Raw genomic sequence first — 21922 nt, 5'->3', positions numbered from 1 at the left:
GATATATCTCAATGTACAGATCAAAGTTTTGGTTTTATTGGAGAATTTTCTGCACTGAAGAGGGGCGTAAAACATTGCCCTTGTTAGGGTTATCTTAACCCATTATTTTACATTTTGTATTGTAGAGTTGAAGAGAGTGAGTGAAGATAGCACATGTAATCTTTAAATCATTCTATTACTGACAAATTGCCAGTTTCAGATAATTCAACCATTCAAACACAAGAACTGAAAGTGAGAGAAAATCAGAAGAGAAAAACCAGGCTTCTTACTAATGCTGTTAAAAATGAAATGAAATGTATTGTAAGTGCAAAATGTCATGCACAGTGTCAAGAGAAAAATCTTAGCTTCTGCCATGATGCACTTCAGCCATCAAGCACTTACAGCAGAAAGAGTCTATAGTGAATTGAGTGGTGTGACATCATCAGTAACTAAACTGACTTGATTTAGAAGCACCCCATATATTTTAAAGGCTGATTTCCAAGACAGTATGTGGCTTCAAAGAAGTCCTCTCTCCCCTTATGTGGTAAAAGGGAGATAGCAAATTTATCAGCCTGATCAAAAAATATTATTCCTTTCATTATTTTCAATTTTTAATTTTCTAACTGAGTTCCATTTGACACTGTGAACTTGAATTCTGCTCACCTAGACTGACTTGTTGCAATTAGCAGATTTGAGTTCATTAGAAGTACATCTCCAGCCCCAAAGAAAATATGTAAAACATTACCTTGGTGCAATTAAGCTTGAAACTATATTCACTAAATCAAGATCTTAGCATTTTATATATTCGAATCTACCTATGAAATCACTGGACTTTTCTGAAGTTTCACATCTCTATGCCCGACATGCAGGTGTCTTTTGTCTCATATAATGATTTCTCTGCTCCTTCAAAAATGTGGTCTTGCAGAGTAAATGGGGAAAAGTTATTCTGAATACTATGTTTTGTATAATACTGTTCTCTGCTATCTCAAAATTTCGCTTGAAAAACCTACATGCCTATAGTACTAACGACTGTAAATAATAAGTTCAATTACTACCAATCAAGAAATCGAGATTTGGAATTTCTCAGACAAAATACAGGTGGTTCTTAATGTGGAATATTCAAGCTTTAATGAAATAGCTTTGATTATCTATTCTCAGGAACAGGAACACAGTAAGAGGAGCAAGCTCAAATACAGAGTTAACAATTTATGCAACTAAGGTTTTAAGATTGTCATATCTCTTCAAAATCATTTAGGGACAAGATGGTAATCTAAGAGCAAATTCACAGCCTTAGTGGAAGGTGTATTAAACAGAATTACTCTATCTTGAACTCGCTGTCCAGAGGAAATTCATGTTGTCAGTCTAGAAGACATCCCTTCTGCTTTTCTTGCTTTAGATACATTGTTCTTCCTTACTAATTTTTGAATTAGTTTTCATTGAGATTCCCCTGCAGAGGCATGGGATATAGTTAGCCTTAAATTCTAAAGGTATTCTGACATGAAATAATGTTTTCCTTCTGACATAATTCTGAATATTTGCACGAGGCAGTTCTACCAATATTTTTTGTCCTGGGAAAAGTTTTTACTGATGACAAGACAGAGTAGTGGTGGGAGTGAAAGAGGGAAACAAAACATAACTAACATAAATGCAGCCTGAACAATCTGCAGAGATGATGATTGTGAACTGGGTGCATAATTTCTCATTGAGAGATAAAGCCAGGAATAGACTAGAATGAGGAAGGATACTCAGAATAAACTACACTAAAAGACACCGAAGACATCAGTATGTAAATATCCCTCATGCAGTTATATTTCAGTTTCTCTTGGTCTAGCTTATCTTTCTGCCCAAAACTTGTTTGGATGAGGAGGTAAGCTTGTACCAGAGTGAGAGATGCTTGCACCCTTTCCCCCCAGATTCTGAGTTTGTTCAGGAAGGAGTACTTAGCAGTGAGTTCTGTTTTCCCTGTTCCTTGCTGGTACTTTGCTTGTTGATGCAACTTGTTTCTATCTCCTATGGCTGAGTTTCTTGTTGTTTCAACCACTGAATGTTCTGAGTGTTTACTGAAACAAGTATTTTAATAAACATTTGACTCTAGAGCTCTCAGTTTTTGATTAGATTTCAAAACTCACAAAGCCTCATGATAAATTTAGGTGAGGTTTTATCCTCCTAAAATGTAAACAGATTCCTGTATATGGATTGTGAAAAAGAGCACACGTGTATGAAAAAATATATCTGTGTTTCATGTAGGCTGCACCAAAAGTAATTCAGCAAGTATCAGTGAATGTCAGTGGGTGTAATTTTTTCCAAGTGGAGGAATTCAATGCCATGCTTTGCCTCATATGCACTTCCATGTCAGATACCATTTTGTCAGACTGCTCCTCTGCTGCCATCTGTCACACTACAATAACATATAATGGAATGTTGGTGAGAAGGTTCAACCTCTATTGCCAGATCTCCACTCCCGCATCTGATGTCATGGGCCAACATAATAAAATAGGGGGTATTACTTTCAGACAGCCCTCGGACACGTTTTGTGTGAAAATGAATGTAAACCTCACCCCCTTGATGAGAAAACAGATTTTTGCCAAAAACATCATTCAGGATTGGCTTTTCACCACAGACCTTAAAAACTAGAATTCCTTAAAAAGCAGAAGCTGGGTATGTCAATTCTTAGACATTTCTATAGGTTAAAAAAAGGGCCAAATAGATTTTTTTTTTCCAGTTTGTTTTTGAAAGAGCATAATAGATTTGAGTTGAGATGCTAGAACTGGTTCATAAATTAGATGCCTATTCCTTATTTGCGAAGCATTTTTTTTTTCCTCAGTCCCTACGTGTAAATAAAGCAGAAATGTTTTGAAATAGTCACCTAAAAAGATATTACAATACTTGATAAATGCTTTTGACAAAATCCATAGTATTGTATATTTAAATATCTAATGGAAAAAGCATGAAGATCTCCATCACTTTTTAGAAAAATAAAAAACACCAAACAGAATATGCTACCATCGTGGTTTCTTCAATGTGAATTCTGAATAAAAAAGACTATGAGTTTTAAAATATTTAGCAGATCACAGCTCCCTCTTGTGTAATTTGGCATTACTACAGAAAGCCAAGTTGTATCGTGATTGCTTAAACTAAATTGTGTTCTACAACTTAGACTGTTTTACTCAGTTACCTGATTCTTACTCAGGCCAGTTAGAAGTCCATGAGACTACTTTCTATTGCATACACCTCACTAAAGCAACCTTAAAATTAGTCTACTGTTTATCTGTCTACTATTTTTACTCTTGTACTTCTTTTCAGTGATACTTCAGGATTTTGAGTTTTGTATTTTCATATGATACGAATGTCAGCACAGATAATAACACAGTAAATCTGCACTAAGATCGTATTTACAGGAACTATTACTTTTGCTCATCTGTTAACTGTTAACTGTTATTAACAGTTCAAGAGCTACCTTAGAAATAAGAACTTTAAAGTTCCAGATGTCTGCAATAACAGTACAGAGTAAAGCCCCAAGAGCACAGCCGGGGAGGTGTAGGAGGACACAGTGATGAACAGGTAGGCAAACCCCAGTCTGGAAAGCACAAACAAGGCTGGGGATGGTGGTTAAACTGCCATTATGTTTCAACTGCCACTTACACCCTGGGGTGAACTGCGGCTCTGACCACATAAAACGAGCACAGTTAACTCAGGAAAAAGGCGTCAGTGGCTGAAGGTATGAGGGACCTTCCTATTTACAGCGCCGTTATAATCAAGATTGATACCGTGCCTTCCTTTCCTGAGAATTCGGTTTAAACAAAAGTGCTATGGTTTATTATTTTGGTATTTTAACCGAAATTTATTCGAAAACACGCCAACTCGGCGACAGGAAGCAAAGAGAACCCTAACGCTCCTGCGTCCAGGGGCCGGGCGCCGCGGGTGACAGCGCCACCGTGCGGGCGCTGAGGCAACGGCCGTCCCGCGGCGAGGGTGGCTCCTTAGGCGGCCAGCGCGATTGCCTGAAGGCGGCGCTGCTCGAGGCAGAGAGGCGACGCGGAAAGCAGGCGCTGCGGGGCCAGCCCTGCCCGGCCGTTGGGCGGCGGGGGCCTAAATTCGAACGGGAGGCGGCCAATGGGAGGCGAGGACGGGGTTGGCGCTGGGTTTGAGCCAGGCTGCGGCGGACAGTCGTTGGTGTTATGGTGTCGTGCGGGACCTGAGGGGCGGTGGGCGCGGGGATGGCGGAGCAGCGGCGTGGCCTGCTGCGGCTAGCGGTGCTGCAGGAGCTGCGCTCTTCCTACGGGATCAAGGTGAAGAGCGGGGCCTCCTTGGCGGCGGCGAAGCAGCCCGCGGCGGCCGCAGAGGTAGGGGGCGGAACGTGGCGGCGGTCACTTGAAGGCTTGGTGGGTGCTGCGCGGTGCCGCCTCGGACCGTTCCCTCGGAGCCCGGCTGATCGGGCGCTGAGGGGCGGCTGGCGGCTGCTGTCGCCTGCTGTCGCTGTGCCCGCGGTTAATGCGCTTGCCGTGCCCGCCGGCACGCGTGCTTCTGAAGGCCTGCTGCGTGCCCCTGGGCCGTGCAGCAGCTCCGCGGGTTCCCCCGTTTCGCTCACCTTAGCGTCACTCGCTGTGAAAGTGAAAGCTTAATCGCCGTGCCGTTTGCTGGAGTATGTAGGTATTACGTGGTTTCCAAAAGCTTTGCCTTTTTTCTTAAAGTTGACTTCTTAGAACTGTGGCCTGCTGGACTTTATTTGCGTGATTTCTTGGCATAAGACGTGCCAGTGGGTGTTTTGGTGCAGGTCTGTCCTTCCTCTGCCTGCACTCTGAGGAATTCAATCCATCCTGTTACCTTCAATGCCTACTGCAAAATCGTTGAAAGAATTTTCTGTCTTGGTACTTCTGAGTTAAAATGAAAGTTGTCTCAGTAGAGAGCGATCTGAGCACCACAGAAGTCTAATTCAAAACATCAATCTCCTGGTCTAATTCAGAACATTAATCTCCTAGAATCTATTTTTCATACCAGGGAAGCAGTCATCACTACCCAAAACCTAAGTAAGATCCCCGTGCAAGTAGTGTAGCACTAACAGTGTCAGTTCCTTTAAGGAACTATGAAATGCTGCAGTAACCCGTGGTCAAAGTCAGCTGAAGATATTGCAAAATTATGTGCTTGGGTTGGGGTATGTGGAAAAGGAGAGAGGAAGAGTAAAGCCAAAATGAACTTCCTCCCCCTTTTCGAAGTCATTGTAACTGATCTAGCTTTTTTTTTTTCTTAGTATTGGAAGAAGAGGTTATAAAGACTGAACATGTATTGATGTATGCCTATAGAGTTTAAGTATTATAGGGGGAAGAAAATGATTATTAAGTAATAAATAAACAAGGTAGGAGGTGGTAGAGAGTAACATTTGTTTTGCCTTGTATCTCCTATTGCAAGGAAACAGACGTAGCTCCAATTTAGTTCTTATAATAAAGCATGGCTTTTGATTTGACAACCAAAGCCTAGTAAAACAAGTGATGTCATGGAACTATAGAATGGCCTGAGTTGGAAGGGTCCTCAAAGACCACCCAGTTCCAACCCACTGCAGGGTTGCTACCCACTGGATCAGACTGTCCAGATATTGGTTACAAATTTTAAGTACTGAATTGCAAGATGCCAGAATTCTCTATTACATCATTTCGTAAACACAGAAACAGATTTTTATCTTGGAGTTAATTTTCTTTTTGTGTTTATGGTAGCTACATAGATTGCAACAACAGAAGCATTTTTTGCAGCTTATCTATCGGGTGATGTTTGTTCTCTGTAGGACAGATAGGCCAAAGGTGGCCTGTAGGGTTAGTTATTAACTATTTTCCCTGTGTAGTCAGCACTTTGAATTTCAGGCATAGATAACTGAGAGTCTACATTCATTTCTGATAATAGAAGTACAAGTTGAGAATGACAGTAATCCTTTTGGGTTGGCGTGTGCTTGTGTTTTCTGTAATTTTAAGTAGAAAAGAGGTAGAGTAAGCAAAAATATAAGTTGTTTCAGTTATAGAAGCTCACAATTTAATGTAACAACTTTGTAGTTACCTCAGATAAACATTTAAACCAACAAAAAAAAAAAAAAAAAAAAAAAAGGGGAATACTGCAGGTGTATTCTGGTAATATGACTGAAGAGGTTGCATGCTTTCTACTGTGTAACAAATACTCTGTCTTGTTACAAGGTGATAATTTTATAATGATTTCTTAAGTATGCATACTAAACCCAAGAGCGCAGAAACGGTCTCTCGACTGTTGGATTAAGATTAACCCTCATTGAAAGAGCAGTCTTGAGTGCCTCAAATGAAGAGAAAGTTTCTTTTAAGGAAGTTGTTATTCCAAGTTGTTGAGTTGGTTGTTTTGTTTGTTTTATATATTTTTAAAGGGAAATTTGGCTTGAGCAATTTGAGAAGGTGAGATTCTGGAAGAGTCTGTTAGTAAGTACCCTTACCAACTTTGTGGTCTTACAAGAAAACGGACTCTTTTCAAACTAAAAGTAAGCAAAACTTGCTGCAAAAAATCCTGTATATTATTTTACGGTAACCTGGGGTGTTAGCTGCAACTAGAATCAACATAGGCTCTAACATTTACAGCTGATGGAGCTTTTCCTGAACATACTTCTTATTTGTATCCTCTGAAAGGTTTTCTTTTTTGTCTAAACTATCCTTCTATTTGTGGAATACGTATGTTTCTGTGATAACTTGTTAACGAGCCCATCAACTTTGCATAACACAGAGTTTGTTTTATTTTAGAGTAAAGTCTTCGGAACATCTTTTTATGTGCTGCCACAATCTCTGGTGCCAGAATATGGATATATTCCCAGGTAAATTAATGTTATTTAGCATTACACTTATTTGGTCGCTCTATAATTATGATCTCGTTGGAGGAGGTATAATCCAGATTTGTTAAAGAGTGTGGGGGAATAGGAACAGCTCCACTTGGGAGAGGAGGGAAGTAGTACTTAGATGGTGATATCAGAGCCTTGGCTGCCCTTGTTGAATGTCTCTACACTTACTGTCATGGGGAAACAGTCCTATGCGTTATGTTTTATCTATTTGTCATAAAGTGCCTTTTCTCTGAAAAATGTATTCTGAAGTTCAGAAGTATACTGCTGTTCTGTCCTTAGCTTTCTCGTTGATGCCTGTGAATATCTGGAAAAGCATGTTCATACCGAAGGACTCTTTAGAAAGTCTGGATCTCTGGTTCGTTTAAAAGCCTTAAAGGTATTCTCTAAAGCTTTTTTTTTTTTTTTTCTTTCTTTACTTATGTCTCAATAGATTGTTCATCTTCCCAGATTAGCAGAAGAAGCTTGTGACTGACTAAAGTTGATAGCAGGTATAGATGCCAGACACTGTGATGGGATTTAGTGATGTTCTCCCCAGAAGGATGTGAACAGTGGAGAATCAATAAATAAAAGCTTCTTGTCTGATAGCATCGTCTGTATCTCTTTATAGTGTAGCTGGGTTAAAATAAATAAATAAAAATATATAAGGCTGGTGCGGCCTACAGAATTAATGCATGATCTTAAAATCTGGCAGTATACTGAATATCTGGAATGGACTGCCCAGGGAGGTGGTGGAATCACCGACCCTGGGGGTGTTCAAGGAAAGACTGGATGTTGTGTTGAGGGACATGGTTTAGTGGGAGCTACTGGGAATAGGTGTATGGTTGAACTGGGTGATCTTTTAGGTCTTTTCCAACCTTGGTGATTCTATGATTCTATGAATACTTAAAACCATGTTTCTTCTGAACAATTTCAGAGTAAACTGGATCAAGGTGAAAACTGCCTCTCAGCTGCACTACCGTGTGACGTTGCAGGGCTTCTTAAGCAGTTCTTTAGAGAGCTGCCAGAACCAATCCTTCCATCTCATCTACAAGATGGCCTTCTCAAAGCTCAGCAGCTAGCAAAGGGGAAGAAAGCTGCAACTATGTTGCTTTCGTGCTTAATGACTGACAGAACAATCGAAGCGCTGAGATACTTCTTCAACTTTCTGAGAACTGTGTCCTTAAGGTCAGTGTAATGTAAAGCAGTGACTGTCAATATTCCTAAATTCAGTGAACTTCCGTTTTCAGGCATACTTCCTGTGTTTGGTTTTGACTTGAAAACTTTCTTACTTGCAGCCATTTACTATAACTCTGGCACAGTCTTTTCCTTCCTAAATCTAAAGGGCTTTCTTACAAAACCTTCTTATGCTGGAATTTATCTTAGTCTTTCATAGCTGTGTTTATCCTTCAGAAAGTTGAGGAGCAACTTAAATTAACGTAATCTCATACCTTGCATTTCCAAAAACTGATGGGCAGCTATAACATACTGAGTTCAACAAGTACAATTGCTATGCCTAGGTTGCATAAGCATACCCACTAATCTCGGTATGTGAGCACACAAATGAGTGGCTCCATTTTTTTTTTTTTTTTAACAGTGTTTGTTGCTTGCCCTTCTCTCCCTCTTTCTCTCTCTGCTGCTTATGTCCTGATAATTTGCATTAAAAAGTACACTCTTTTTTTTATTATTATTTTTTTTAAGATCTAGTGAAAACAGAATGGATAGTGGCAACCTGGCAGTGATTTTTGCTCCCAACCTCTTGCACTCGAATGAAAATGAAAAGTTGTCAACCAGTACAGAAAAAAAAATTCGTTTGCAGGCTGCTGTGGTGCAGACATTCATTGATCACGCAGAAGAAATTGGTAAGTGATACATGTTTATTAAGTTAACTTGTACTTATTCGTATACAACTTTTTCAAATTTTAAAATAATTTTAAAAAATATTTCTTAATAAATTCAGGACAGGTACCAGAGTTTATCTTGGAAAAGATTCCTGCAATGTTAGGTGTTGATGCCTTTCAGTCTACTCCCTCATTGAGGGGCTATGAAGACAGTGAAAATGAATCTCCCAGTGAATGTAAGAGGAGGAGGCACCGAAGCGTTGGGGGTAAGTATGTTGTGTGAAAGGTTTAGCCACTGAAATGGGTTTTTTGCAGCTTCAGATATGCTGACCCTGGGTGGATTAGACTTTTGAAAGCACAGTATTTCTATGTAAATTGGAAACTCAGAGTCAGATGTGATATATTGGACATTGTCACAGTTGTGTGTCTTGTGTATGTAGGATCATGAGTGTTTAGGGAAATGCACCATAGACTTGGCATATATTGCATATGTGCAGATTTTCTTCATCCGCTTTATTAATTTCTAAGCACTTTCCAACGTGTTTTATGTGAATACAGTTCATTATTACTGAGTTCTGAAATACTTAATGTAGGAAAGCAAATCTTTATATTGGGAAACATTGATTTCAATGAGACTTGAAATTGAAATAACTCCTGCTGAGCTAGTTTAGTTGATTATTTTATTTTCAGATAATGCAGCTTTAATAGAAGAGATTTAAATACAGTTCGGTGAGTTTGTGCATTTCTAAAAGCTCTTGGTTTAACCATTTCTATACCTAGGTGGATAAGAAAGTGGTTTTCTATTGGTTTAAAAAGGTAAGGATGAGGAGAATTTCACTGAGACTTGTATTTCATTTTTTTCTTCAAAATGATGTTGTGTTTCTTACCTTGAAACTAAGAAGCTACATTGGTCATTAGAATTACGAGAACTACACAATTTAATTGTAACTATAATATGGATCTTATATGTACTGTTATAAAAATGAGTGTATGTTTAGCTAATGCTTGGAATATTTAACCTGACAACAATTGACTTTAAGGCTTTGTTGCTGTGTATGTTTAGCCAAGGCGTGCTTTTGTATAATATTTTGTGAAGAAGGGATGTCACCCAAGTTGCAAAGTGAGAAATGTTTGTGAATGTTCAAATTTTGAGGAGACGTAGTTAGAATTTGTTAAAACATTCTGTAGAATAGGTTCTGGTAATATGCAACATCTGTTTTCTCCAGATGTGATAAAACATAATATTACTACATTTCAGTGTACACTTATCCAAATCTGAGATCTGAAAACTGTCTGACAGCTACCTGTCACCATAGCTCTCCCACTGCAGCATTACAGTTTGCTGAGCTTTGCAAGGAACACAAAGAAATGCAGCTGTAGGTTGCAGGAGCGCTTAATAAAAATGCTTCTGTTTTACACTCCTGGAAGCAGGAAAAAAGGTAAAAGCTCATGTGTATTCTACTGGGATTCATTTTGCCTTTATTAAAAGTTGTGTATTAATTCTTTGCAAGACCAAAATTTCATTCTGTTATTTGGGCCTTGGGTCAAAGTGCAAACCTCTTCTCAGGTACAAGAGAATGGCTTAGTGAGTTCTGTGAGAAAGTCTTGAATGAATACCTTCTGAGTGTACCTATAACAAATCAAGAAATTGGAAGCCATAGATCAGTATAACACTCAGTAGAATTCTTTGTGTATTTTTTTTTTTCTAAGCAGAATTTTTCTGCCATTGCGAAAGCAATGTAAGTATGTTGATAAGATCTAGGCTGCAGGTTCCTGTATGTAAAACAGCCATTTAACTGATTTGTTTTAACTTGCATTCTTTCAGAGATATAAATTTCAGTTGAAAATAGAGCAAGACAAATTTCATATTTGAATTTGATTGCTCGGTGTGTCTTGCATTTCAGATATTGTTAGTGGAGCATTGAATAAATTTAAATCTAACAGAACACCCTCCACTACACCTCAGCAAGACAGAAGCGGTAGGTATTGGTGTATTTGTGCTAAATAGAGCGCATGCAGCATCTCCTGGATTTGTATGCTACATCCCACAGTGCCGCTCAAGAATTATAACTAAAGAGAAATGATTGCTTCAATTGTGTAAAACTGTGAATATAGATAGATTTCTGTTCAAAATACTGCATGTAGTTTAGCTATTGCAGCAGGGGGCTGGTTCTAGTATGAGTACTTTATGCTTTTCATCTAACTTGCATTAAGGCTTCAGTAGCATTTTATTCTGACTTCAAAATTGAAGGACTTCCTTCAATTTTAGTCCTTCTTAACTTACAGGAAAATAACTGTGGTTTTTTTTTTTTTTTTTTTTTTTTTTACTGCCTACATTATTAATATGTGGCTTTGGATTTTCCTTTCTGGTACACTCTGGTACTTCTGGTATATTAGCTTGCAAAGAAAACAACCAAGCAAAAAAACCAACTAAACAAAAATCCCCCCAAAAAAACAAAATGGAACCAACTTAGCTATACTGACTGCTTCCGCCTGTTCAAAATGCATGCACTTCAAGTTTTTACAGCAACTTCTGGGGTAAAGAACAATGCTGTGTTCTAGTAGTAAACTCTTATCCTTTCAAGCTGTTGTTGAAAATTTCGGTTTTGTTATTTTCAGTCCTTTCATCTGTGACTCCAGTGGTTCTTACTCCAAGTACTAAGCGTAAGCTTCCAGCTGATTGCTCTCAGGGCTTGTCCAGCAAGAAGAGAAGATCTTTTAAGCACGGTTTTGGTTTTGAGCTGTTACCAAGCAGTATTTTTAACAGCAACTCCACACCAGCATCAGGTAAATACAGTGCCTTAATTTTTTCCCTTTGCTGCTTGAAGTGGTTGTTTTTCTGTAGTGTGCATTTTATTACAACCCAATTCTTCTATGAATGCTTCAAGCAACAGCCCCATTTAATATTAAACAAAATGGAAGTCAAAGTAACTTCAAGACATCACTGCAGAAAATAAGTAAATTGTCTGTCTACTAAGACTCTTTTTCTGTGCTTTGTTATCTGTTAAGTATCTATTTGAAAACTTAATTATTCTAAGATCATGTATTTTGTTCCTGCAGTTCAGTTTGAAGCAAGCCCTAGTGTGTCTCTCGAGTCACCTCAAGCTTCGTTATCTCCTTCAACGTGTGGTGAAAATCATTTGTCTAGCACAGGGAACAGAAGAAGTAAAAGACTTGCAAGCAAAAAGTTGTACAGGTGATTAACCTTAATTCTCAAATTGATCTAACTTCCTTGACTGTGTGGAGGAGGTTAAAAACCTCATTCAGTTTTTAAAATGATTTTTAAAAAAAAACACAACAGACTTTTATAATATTTTTCAAAATCATCATAGGCAGTAAAATCTAGTTCAAAATATTTATTAAAAAAAAAAAAAAGTATCATGGTGGCTTCAAAGGGAACCTTTCTGCGCCTACTAAAAAAGCTTGATGTGAGGGCAATAGAAGTCATCAAAGCAAAGAAGTGTAAGAATGCTGTCATTGCCCTCCTAAAGAGTTTTCAGTGTCACTTCTTTGTCTTCCCAGGGCTGAATCAGGAAAAACAGGTTGCTTTTCTCCAAAGATTAGCAGAAAAGAAATGGTTCGTAGGTCATTACGCTTGAAGTTTGGTTTGGGGAAAAGCAGTAGGGATGTGGTAAGTATGCTGCTTTTATTACAATGCAAACTTTAATCAGAAGTCTTGGGCTCTGCTTTTCACTAGCTGGAAGGATTTGATTGTGAATGGTGGGGTAAGAGTACAACTGGATCTGCTATCTAGTGCAAGAAGCTATATGTTTGTTTCCATAGTAGTAAGTGATCATTGCATTGGGTTTGGCTGGCGTGGAACAAGGGGCTGGCATGGGACACAGTTGTGACAGCTGACCTTGAAGTGACCAGAAAGACCAGTATTCCATGCCATATAATGTCACTCTTAGCAATACAAATGAGGTGAAATATTTTCTAAGTGGCCAATGCTTAGAAAGTGACTGGTCATAAGTCTGCTGTTGGTGAACAATTGCTTTTGCATCACTTATGAGAGTTTTTGTGAGGCTTTGTTTGTTTTATGATGGTGTATTTTTTTTTCCTCTTTTCCCATTCTAATTCTCTCTTGTGACCTGCTTGAGATAGAATGAGCAAGCAAATGGATAGGGACTTATCTGACAGCTGGAGTGAACCCAATGCAGTTGCAATTAGTAGTTCTGACCGTTTCTGAACCTCTGATTTTGCAGAGGCTGTGTTTACAGTCACTATATTTAGAGAGTGGTTAAGCCTACCTTGCTGCCGGTAGGCTTCTTTCTGTGTAGGTCTACAGAGAACTGAGGAAAGATGAAGTATGGCCAGGAAAAAGCTGCTGCATACCTTTACCCTGGTGGTCTTTATAAATGGAATTCCTTTTTTTTTTTTTTTAATTCCAAGAATGTTGCATCAGGATGTGCAGTTGGTAATAGAGCTGAAAATATTGGAAGGCGCCTTGCCGGTCAACAGAATTGGGAAAGCGGAGCTGAATGTGCAAAAAGAGGTGTACTCTTCAGCCCATGTATCAATGAAAAAGTCTCTAGGAAAGGTAACTATCATAACACAGTGGGAGGGTGAAATTTTTGTAAGGACAAGTAACCTCATATAGAGAATAATTGGATTAAAAATGTTTCTAGCAAGTAAGTTAAAAGCTAGTGAGTGTTAGTGGCTTCTGTGGGGGAAAAATTGGTTTAGGACAAACTTTTGTTTTCAATGTATCTTAGTTCTCTTCTGGTTAAGCATGATGAGATGTGAAAAAAGATCATCCTGAAGAAGAACTGAAATTCACATCTCTAAAATGACAGAGTTTAATGGCACCTTTAAATTCAATGCTGCTATAGTAACGTTTATTAGCAAAAAGTTTTCCTATAATGGTCATTTTAAATTGCAAGACATTGTCATTAAACACCTCTAATCTTTATTTTAAGGTTCAAAGAATGTGAGCAAGTCAGAAGAAAACTTGTTAACTCCAAAATGCCACAACAAAGTTGTTTACAGAATGTCATGGAATAGTCCTACTGTTACAGATTCTCAGGAGATCAGCAGCAATGAGGGAATTCTGCCAGAAAACAGTTCTTCAGAATGTGCTTTTGTATTTGAAAAGCTACCGGTTCTTCCAGATGAATGCAGACTTGCAGCTGAAGATCAACAAGACAGCAGGTTAAAGCTTTGTAAAGAAGCAAATAATTTAACTGCAGAAACATTACTGAAAGTTAAACAGGCTTTCTCTGGGTCTGGAAATAATCTTCACCATCTGAGAGCTGATAGAAAGTCGTCTTTCTCAGGTGTAACAGATGAAACATTAAAGGAAACTCTGGGTCTTACAGGGCTCAGTCCAGAGAAAGAATTGGTAGCTGGAGTTTCTCAGAGTCCAGCAAAGGTAGAGTCCAGAGAGCTGTTCCACCAACAGTGTCAATCCTGTGATATTGATAAACAGCAACCAAAAAAAGATGAAATGAAAACTTTGGAGAAAAAAAGCTTCCGAACTTCTCTTGAGATTGAACTTCAGGTCCAAAAATCAGATATAAGAAATGTAATAGATCTCTGGCCAGTACCTGTGTCACAGGAAGAAGACAATTTGGCTGTTCAGAACAGTTCATCAAAAGATGACTTAAAATTAGATTCCTTTGGAAGGAAAGAGGAAATAGAGCTACCGCATTCACAAACAGCTGAAAACGGTACGGTAAAATGCTGTAGTTCAGAAGAAGGTACTGCTAAACTTCCAGGGACAGGACAGCTTCCTGCATTGCAGTTGCCTGTACCAGGAAATGAAGTGGGCAACCAACACTTGCAAGCTGAAAATTCTGCTAAAACTTTAACTAAGGCATCAACTGTTCCTGACCACGGAAAGGTTTCTGACCACATACAGTGGTTTAACAGGCTTTCATTAAATGACCCAAGTTCTGCAAGCAAAACTAAATCACCTCTTAAATTCCAGCGTACTCCTGTCCGGCAGTCTGTAAGAAGAATTAACTCCTTATTGGAGGCTAACAAAAGACCTATAAGCTCTCAGCTCAGTATAGTTAATGATGTTGGTTCACCACTTGTAAAATCTTTGAGCTGTGATTCTGCACTCTCTTCCTGCACAGAAAAACCCAATAAGAATTCCAGTGCTTTGTCACTCAAGAGCGAAAGTACACTTGACCAAGTTTCTACATCTCATAGTCAGCTTGACTTAACATCCAAACCACGCTGCAGACATCTACGTCTGTTAGACAAGCCTGATGGTTCTGTAAGAACTGCTGGAATCTACAGACAGAAAGTGACTGTTCATCCATCAAAGTCTGTTCTAGAAGATCTAACCAATCAGGAAACGGTGAAATCTTGCTTAAAAGTTAATACAGATGTAAATACTCCAGATTTTGCTCCAGAAAAATCTACAATCATAAGAAGTGCTCCAGGAAAAGAAAAAGCTCGTTACAGAGGCTCTCCAAAGAATCCAATATCTAAAGTGAAACTGCTACCAACTGCAAAACCAGTAGACTTGTAGGATTAATTATGATTGTGAAACGGGGTTATTGTAACTTGGTTAACCTTTGGGAAAATCTACTTTGTTTTTGTGATTTGTACAAGTCTGTACCTTGTACGTAACACTTTGAGGCTTATGTTGAGGTTTTTTTACTTATGCTTCTTTTATAACTGCTAGTCAGTTTGTTCAAATTGATTTGATTTTTTTTTTTTAGTGTTTTTATGAATGTTTGCATTTGTTGCTTGCTTACCTCAGCTTCTGAAAGCACACTGTGTCCCAGAACAAATCTTGCGGCATTTAGCCTGAACACCAGTTACAAACAGACCTAACAGACATGTAAAAGACACATCTTAGTGCTGCGTCTTGTTGATTTCCTTCTTAATTTCAGGCATGCTGTAGCACTATTTTGATGTTCAAGTTGGGCTTATTACCAATTCTCCTTCTGAGAAATTTTATTTCTATTGGAGTGGAAACTCAGGCAGTGAAAAGTCTTAATTTCTTCAGGCGACGCCTTCTGCAATATGAACCAAGAATCTTCAGTTGTGGGCAGTAAAATGTTTTACAGCGAAAAGACAGTCTTAACTTATTTCTAGAGCAATAGAATAGTGTGAACTAGATGGAGCAGAAGAAAATTTTAGATGCTGATGTTGCAAGGGAGGATGATTGTATGAAGCCATAGTCTGTCAAAAGTTGATTTGCACAAGCAATTGTTTACATCTTTTAAAATGAAAACTGTTTGTCATCAGTTGTAAGATTATTTAAGAGTGAACACTTGAAACTTGTTAGCTTTCTGTATGTGCAAATTGTTTGGCAAAATATAAGAGCTGAAAGCACTGGATACTTCTGGTTTTAATAAAACCATGGGTTTTGTTCCTTCTCTGAGCCCATTCTTCTATAGTGACTTAAAAGTTAAGCGTATGTTGTCATATACACAAAGACTGCGCAAGCATCAGTGAGTAAGTCGGAAAGTGCTGAAATCAGAAATAGTTCTGTTCTGGCTCTCAAAGATGCGTGTTGGTTATTTTCATTACTAGCAAAAGGCATGGTATAAAATAGCTCAGCAAGAGTAGGCTTTTACAGTGATCTATCAATGGCAGGTCTGGTTCTGCTGCTTTTCTCGGTCCCCCTTCTTTCCCTTATTTGGGATGGGTGTCAGAGCAGGGGTCTGTAGCAACTATTCAGTGTACAGTAGCAATTATTCTAGATTCTGTTTTAAGCTGTCATGCAAAGAGTTGGAGGAACGTGTAGTTTGTGAGTATATATTGCTGTTTTTATTCATTATTTTCTTCCATAAGTGTTGAAAGTTGTTCTTGTGTAATGTGAAGGCACAACAGATCTTTGCAGAAGTCTATCAGTTGCAACTGATCTGCTTCTTGTGCTTCAGAAACTTTAAGCTTTCGGGACTTTCATCTGTACAGTAAGATGCTACAATCCAAATTCCAAGTTATTTTGTCAGCATTTCTGGGAGTAGAAATAGCAGGTTCAGGATTAAGCAGTAGAGACCTGCACTGGGCAAGTTACTGATATGTAGAAAGGGACCAGAAGGTAGGAAACGAGCATCAGTCACCTGCTGAGAGCAATTCCTGGGTCTATTGTGCTCTCTGAAGCATCGAGGCTGGGGGTTTCTGTAGATGTCTCCATTCTAAAATTGAAAGGCATGAAATTCACATTAGCAGCAGTTAAGTTACACGAAGCAGTCATTATATAAAACAGTCATTAGAAATGATTGTTTTGCTGAGTGCTAAGAATTACAGACCAGATACAGAGAGATCCCTTTAGAGTCTTTTCTATTAGCGGCAGCTCGAGCTGCTGTTTGCTGATTCGATTACACTGCAGCTCTTTACCTGCGCGCTGGGAGCTGCCGTGCCGTCGCTTTGTGTCCTGCCGTTACGTAATGCCGCCGGCCTGCAGTTCGGCTGCGGAGCATCCTATTCTGGGAGAAAAATCCGGGTGAGAAGCCGTGCGCGGCGTCGGAAACAAGAGCTGACATCCCTGTAACGGCGTCCTCCAAATATAAACCGAAAGTTGCCGGAGCGTTGCGTTCGGCTTGTCGCAGAGGATATTCTGAATACCCGTTAGACAAACACGGCGCCAGGTGGCCGGCGGGGGGGCCGGGGCTGCGCACGGAGGATGCGCGGCCGCGGAGACGCTGCATCCGCAGAGCCGCGCCGACAGCGGGACGGAGGTGAGTGCGGGACGGCGCGGCTCAGGGCTGGGGCTGTCGCCCGGTTTCCTCCGGCTCCTCGCCGACAGCGGCGGGTTGTGCTGCCCTCCGCCTTGTAGCGCGGGTTATGCGTAGAAAAAGGGCAATTTTCTCTAGGCGGCAAAAAACGGTTCGGGCTGTGCGAGGCTGCCTCCTGCAGAGGCTGACGGGGATGTGCGGTGCCTTGGAGCCGCGCAGGCGAGAGGGGAATATTGCCGGCGTTGTTTTTTTCAGCCATTTTTGCCTCGAAGTTATTGCAAGGCTCCTGGCGAGAGGCGGTGGAACATCCTGACGTCTGGTGCGGGGAAATCGGGCGGCCAAAGGGGGGTCGGGCGCCCCCACCTGCCCCCGGTGGAGAGGGTCTTTGTTTGGTTAAGAGATTGGGGATAGGCGTTGTAATCTTAGTGTGATGGGAATCTGAGCATTGGGAACCAAATGCTCTGAATAAAATTCAATCTGAGAAAGTAGTGATTAATTTAATTTTATTTTTGTGTTTAATTAAATTGTACATTGTAGCCGTCTAGTGAAAGGCTTTCAGGGGAACCAAATGAACCCTCTCTGTTTCAGGTGGGAAGATGATGTATGTGCAGTAGGCAGCCTCTTGTCTTATGGCAGAAATAAAGCCATGATGGAGACTGTTCTGCTGCTCCCACTGCTTGGTTTTTCAGGCAGAGCAAGCGTGCAGCTTGGGAAGCATCTCCCATCTGAAGAAGGCTTCATATTGAGCCCAGATATTTATAAAACAGCATAACAAACACATATGTGAGGGGAAACCAATTTTCATTAAATGAAGCGGTGGATCCATTTTGTTTGCAGTGGCTGCCTAATGAGCACTGCAGGGAAACACAGAGTGGAAAGACAGATTTGGGCAATTCACAGTTCTGTTTTTTCTTTTCTGAAGGGAACAAGCTTTTTGCTGTCCCCCACAGACCTTCAACTGACTCTAGAAGCTGGGGGTAACAAGCTGTGATGTATAGTAATAAAAGGAGAGTTATTTCCACTTTGTTTTCACTACCATCAGATCCATTTATTTTTCCCAGGCTGCAGTTGGCTATCAGGATGGCAAGCACCCTGCTTTGTACCAGTATGTTCCTGCTGCTGTTTGGGTTGGCCTCGGCATATAGCCACAGCACCAGAACTCCAGACAGGGTCTCTGAAGCCGACATACAGAGGCTGCTCCATGGGGTGATGGAGCAGCTGGGCATCGCCCGGCCCCGTGTGGAGTACCCAGCACACCAGGCTATGAACTTGGTGGGCCCACAGAACATTGAAGGTATCTGGCTTCTTCTGCTTATGGTGAATTTTTTTGTATGCTTTAAAAAGAATTATGGCTTTGCAGATGTATCTATGCAGAATATCCCAAGCTCAAAACCACAGGCTTCTGCACCGTGTTGTTGTCCAGCATTTGCTTTTGAATCAGCTATCTTTCACCTTTCCTAAAGCAATGATTAGGGCTGAAGAAGCAGTGATTTTCTATGTACAAGCTTTGTGGAAAGAACTACGTTATCTTGGAAATTACTGATCTCTTATACCTCATAATAACACAATTTGCAGAATTCTTCCTTAATATTGAATATATCTGTATCATGTGTATGTTTCACATTACACAAATGTAAGCTGTAGACCCCAGATCTCATGGATTTTTTGAAATATTTGAGGACCGCAGAAGACCAAACATTTGCAATGTCACAAAAGGTAAAGGGAGAAACCTTACAGAGGGGGATTGGACATTTCCCAGAGGTCTCTACAGCATCAGGGGAAGCACAAGTGATCCGGTGCTCTGGGGGGGGAAGGAGGAGGGAAGAGCACAGCTGCCCATTTCCCTGCTATGTAACAATAGCACTTGAAGACTGTGTTGCTGTGATGAATGCAACAGGCTCAGGTTCATTGTTTTGGACAGTTTTTCTGGTCTCACTTTCTGCGTGTAAAGTTTCCTTGGAATCAGTCTTTTCTAACTATGCAAACCATCTGAAACATCTGGCTCAAATGTTAGGGTATTAGGGTAATACTGCAAAATGCATTGCTATTTGAATTGTAATGAACTGGCCCTTACTTTGGGATTATAGTAAAATGTTGAAGGTATGTAACTCAGAATATTGTTGTTAATATGCAAATATCCAAACAGCAGAAAATCTCAGCCCTTCTCTTTCTCAACATGAAGCCCCTTTCACATAATGTACTTGCTTTGAAGTTTGTAGAAAGTCTGCATCGATTTTTTTTTTTCTTTGCATGAAGATCTAATGACTGTCCTCACCAAAGAGATAGAATTGCCCTAATGAAGGCTGAGGAGAAGATAAAACCCGAATGTGCATTTCTACACGATCACTGCAGACCTAAATAAACTTTCATCTCTTTCTGATTTTCTGCAGATTTAAATGAGAGAGAGAGCAGGATAAAGAGTAATATTTGGTCTGTGCTATTCCCTCCTTTATTAAGGCTAATGTGCAGAGAAACAGGCTGGTAGTTTTGGCAATGTTGGGACAGTTTCTGGTAAAATTCTAGTAAATTTCCTTTCCATCTCTCTCTTTCTCTCCTTTCCCTTTTCCTGTTCCTTTCCACTTTGGAAGCGTAAGAAATAGCAAATCTCTGACTCTTGAGTTTTTTCTATATGTAGATACAAACGTGTGTGTGTGTGTATATATATATATATATATATATATTTTTTAAAGTAGAGAAATTGGAACAGATATGTAAATCTAACCTTCACGTCAAATATTTTTCTTCATCAGTTCTTCTGCCATAAGTTTTTCAGATAGCACCCACTTGCCCTTTTGTTGTTTTTTTTCTTGTGGTTTTAGTCTGCCTGTATGGAGAGTTACAGAGCCATCTGCTAAAACAACAGATTAGGAGCTGAAGAAAAAAAACATTTCAGAATGTTTCAAAAGTGTTAATTCCAGTTATAAGGTTAATATGATCTGTCATTATGCATGATATTTTCTTACCTTGCCTTTTTGAAAGGTGCATATAATTCAGTAAATATTCACTGAGAATTTCTTTTTAATATAGTCTGTGCATTATTGAACAATTAATCTAACAAAACTAGAATTTTGTTCTCTCCAGTGATTTTAACTATTACCTTAAGAAAGACTTTAGAGTTAACAGTATTCTATTTTATTCTCTTTGTATATTTGTTTTTGCATAGTGTCAGTGAAAACTGCAGCGTGGGTTGGACTTTTAGGTTCTACTTTGGAAACAAACTACCAGCATGGTAATGGTGAGATCCAAAATAGTCCAGTTTTGCAAGAAATGCACAATAGTCGTACAGGTGGTATATGTCTGAAAAGCTGCATTTGTGACCCACTATCTGCCCACTGATCCACTAAAGCCACAAGACTGATGCTCACTTGTGCATCAGGTGCCGTGTGGCCGTCACACAAAGACTAGAACTGAGCAGTGGCACATGAAGCTGCAGCTTGGGTTGAGATGTGGAAGCCACGAAGCCCGCGTCTGCAGTGCTGGTGTCTGCCGGCTGGTGTTGGCTGGCAGTGACATTGTCTGATTGGTAAAGACCCTGTAAGTAATATTTCCAGAAGTACATGTAGCAATGTTAAATGATTTATGGTTGAGCTAAGGAAGAGATAGCTGCATGTGGTTTTAGATGGCATCCGTTCATGTTCTTAGGGGCATGCAGGCGGGCTTTCCCTAATGCAGTAATGGGATCCTCACTGGCTAATGTATGCAAGTACTCTTAAAGATCTACAAGATAATAGGAGGAAAACTAGGAGATAAAGAAACGAAGAAAGAGAAGGGCAGAAGTTCTGTAGATTCAACAAAAGATGTCAGTGGAAGTTTTCTCTTTAGTTTGAGTTGGAAAGGCGGGGACTGGAATATTTCATAGGATTTTCATAAAGAACATCATCAGTAGCAAAATGGTAATTCACTGACTGCTCTCATGAGATGCTGTCTTCAGTGGGAATTTTTGTGAAAGTAGTGGAAATGGTATGAAAGTGGTATTATCTGAGAGAAGTTCTGAGCTGCCCAGAGTGTTGACGTCTGTCCATTTTTCAGACTGCAGTTTGCAGTGACCAATGTGGACAGTTAAAAGATGGCTCATCGCATGCCGGTGTCATCACCATCAGCCCACAGATTGTTCTAGAGTGCATCTGTTTCTCATTTTGACCAGATCTTGCACCTCAGGAAAAAAAAAAAAAAAAAGGAAACAAAGTTTGCCACTCACAGTTTAATAAATTTATTGTGTTATTGCAGAAAACTGTTCTGAACATGTTTTTCCTAACAAAATGTTTTTGTCAGAAATTGCACCACCAACTCTAGTGTACACCCACAGCTGTGTTGATAAGTGTGCATGCCATCAGTTTCAGCAAAGCCAGGATTCCAAAAGATTTCCAAAAGTCCAACATTTCACCGATTACATGTGTACTCTTGCAAACGAGGTGCTGTCAAGAAAAAATAAGTTGTGTAGCTTTGGAATTTGGAAACAAATTTAAGCTGCCATAATATAGACAAGTTTATGCTAACTGCCTTATTATAATGAAATGTTTTCAAATTTCTGAGTGATTATCATCATAACCTTTTCCAGCTGAATAAGAGCTTAATTTTATCCATAAAAATGCTATTGCTGTTAGTTCATAAACAGGTTTCCTAATTATGCCCATTTTCCATTTCTG

At 39.7% G+C, this 21922-nt stretch overlaps 1 protein-coding gene across 5 annotated transcripts in view; it reads left to right on the top strand.

The window, feature by feature from the left end:
• Positions 1-4177: 4177 nt before the first annotated feature.
• LOC122157610 (neuroendocrine protein 7B2) overlaps positions 4178-21922 on the top strand; it is a 39852-nt gene continuing 22107 nt past the window's right edge. The window contains exons 1-12 of one of the 5 annotated variants that reach the window (XM_042813452.1): positions 4178-4322; positions 6723-6793; positions 7097-7193; positions 7731-7981; positions 8495-8655; positions 8754-8900; positions 10539-10613; positions 11254-11421; positions 11695-11830; positions 12157-12265; positions 13027-13174; positions 13554-15971. In XM_042813452.1, the coding sequence (XP_042669386.1) occupies positions 4197-4322; positions 6723-6793; positions 7097-7193; positions 7731-7981; positions 8495-8655; positions 8754-8900; positions 10539-10613; positions 11254-11421; positions 11695-11830; positions 12157-12265; positions 13027-13174; positions 13554-15115 (3051 nt within the window). In that variant the 5' untranslated portion in view covers positions 4178-4196 and the 3' untranslated portion in view covers positions 15116-15971. Of the gene's footprint in view, positions 4323-5851; positions 5950-6722; positions 6794-7096; positions 7194-7730; positions 7982-8494; positions 8656-8753; positions 8901-10538; positions 10614-11253; positions 11422-11694; positions 11831-12156; positions 12266-13026; positions 13175-13553; positions 17280-17515; positions 17596-18337; positions 18571-21922 lie in introns of those variants that run through there. The other 4 variants (XM_042813453.1, XM_042813454.1, XM_042813456.1 and 1 more) reach the window with 4 other exon arrangements.

Source organism: Centrocercus urophasianus, unplaced genomic scaffold, assembly GCF_019232065.1.
Source record: "Centrocercus urophasianus isolate 14NV4802_14NV808 unplaced genomic scaffold, USGS_Curo_1.0 seq_14, whole genome shotgun sequence".
NCBI classification, from domain to species: domain Eukaryota; kingdom Metazoa; phylum Chordata; class Aves; order Galliformes; family Phasianidae; genus Centrocercus; species Centrocercus urophasianus.
This window is presented reverse-complemented; position numbering and strand designations above follow the sequence as displayed.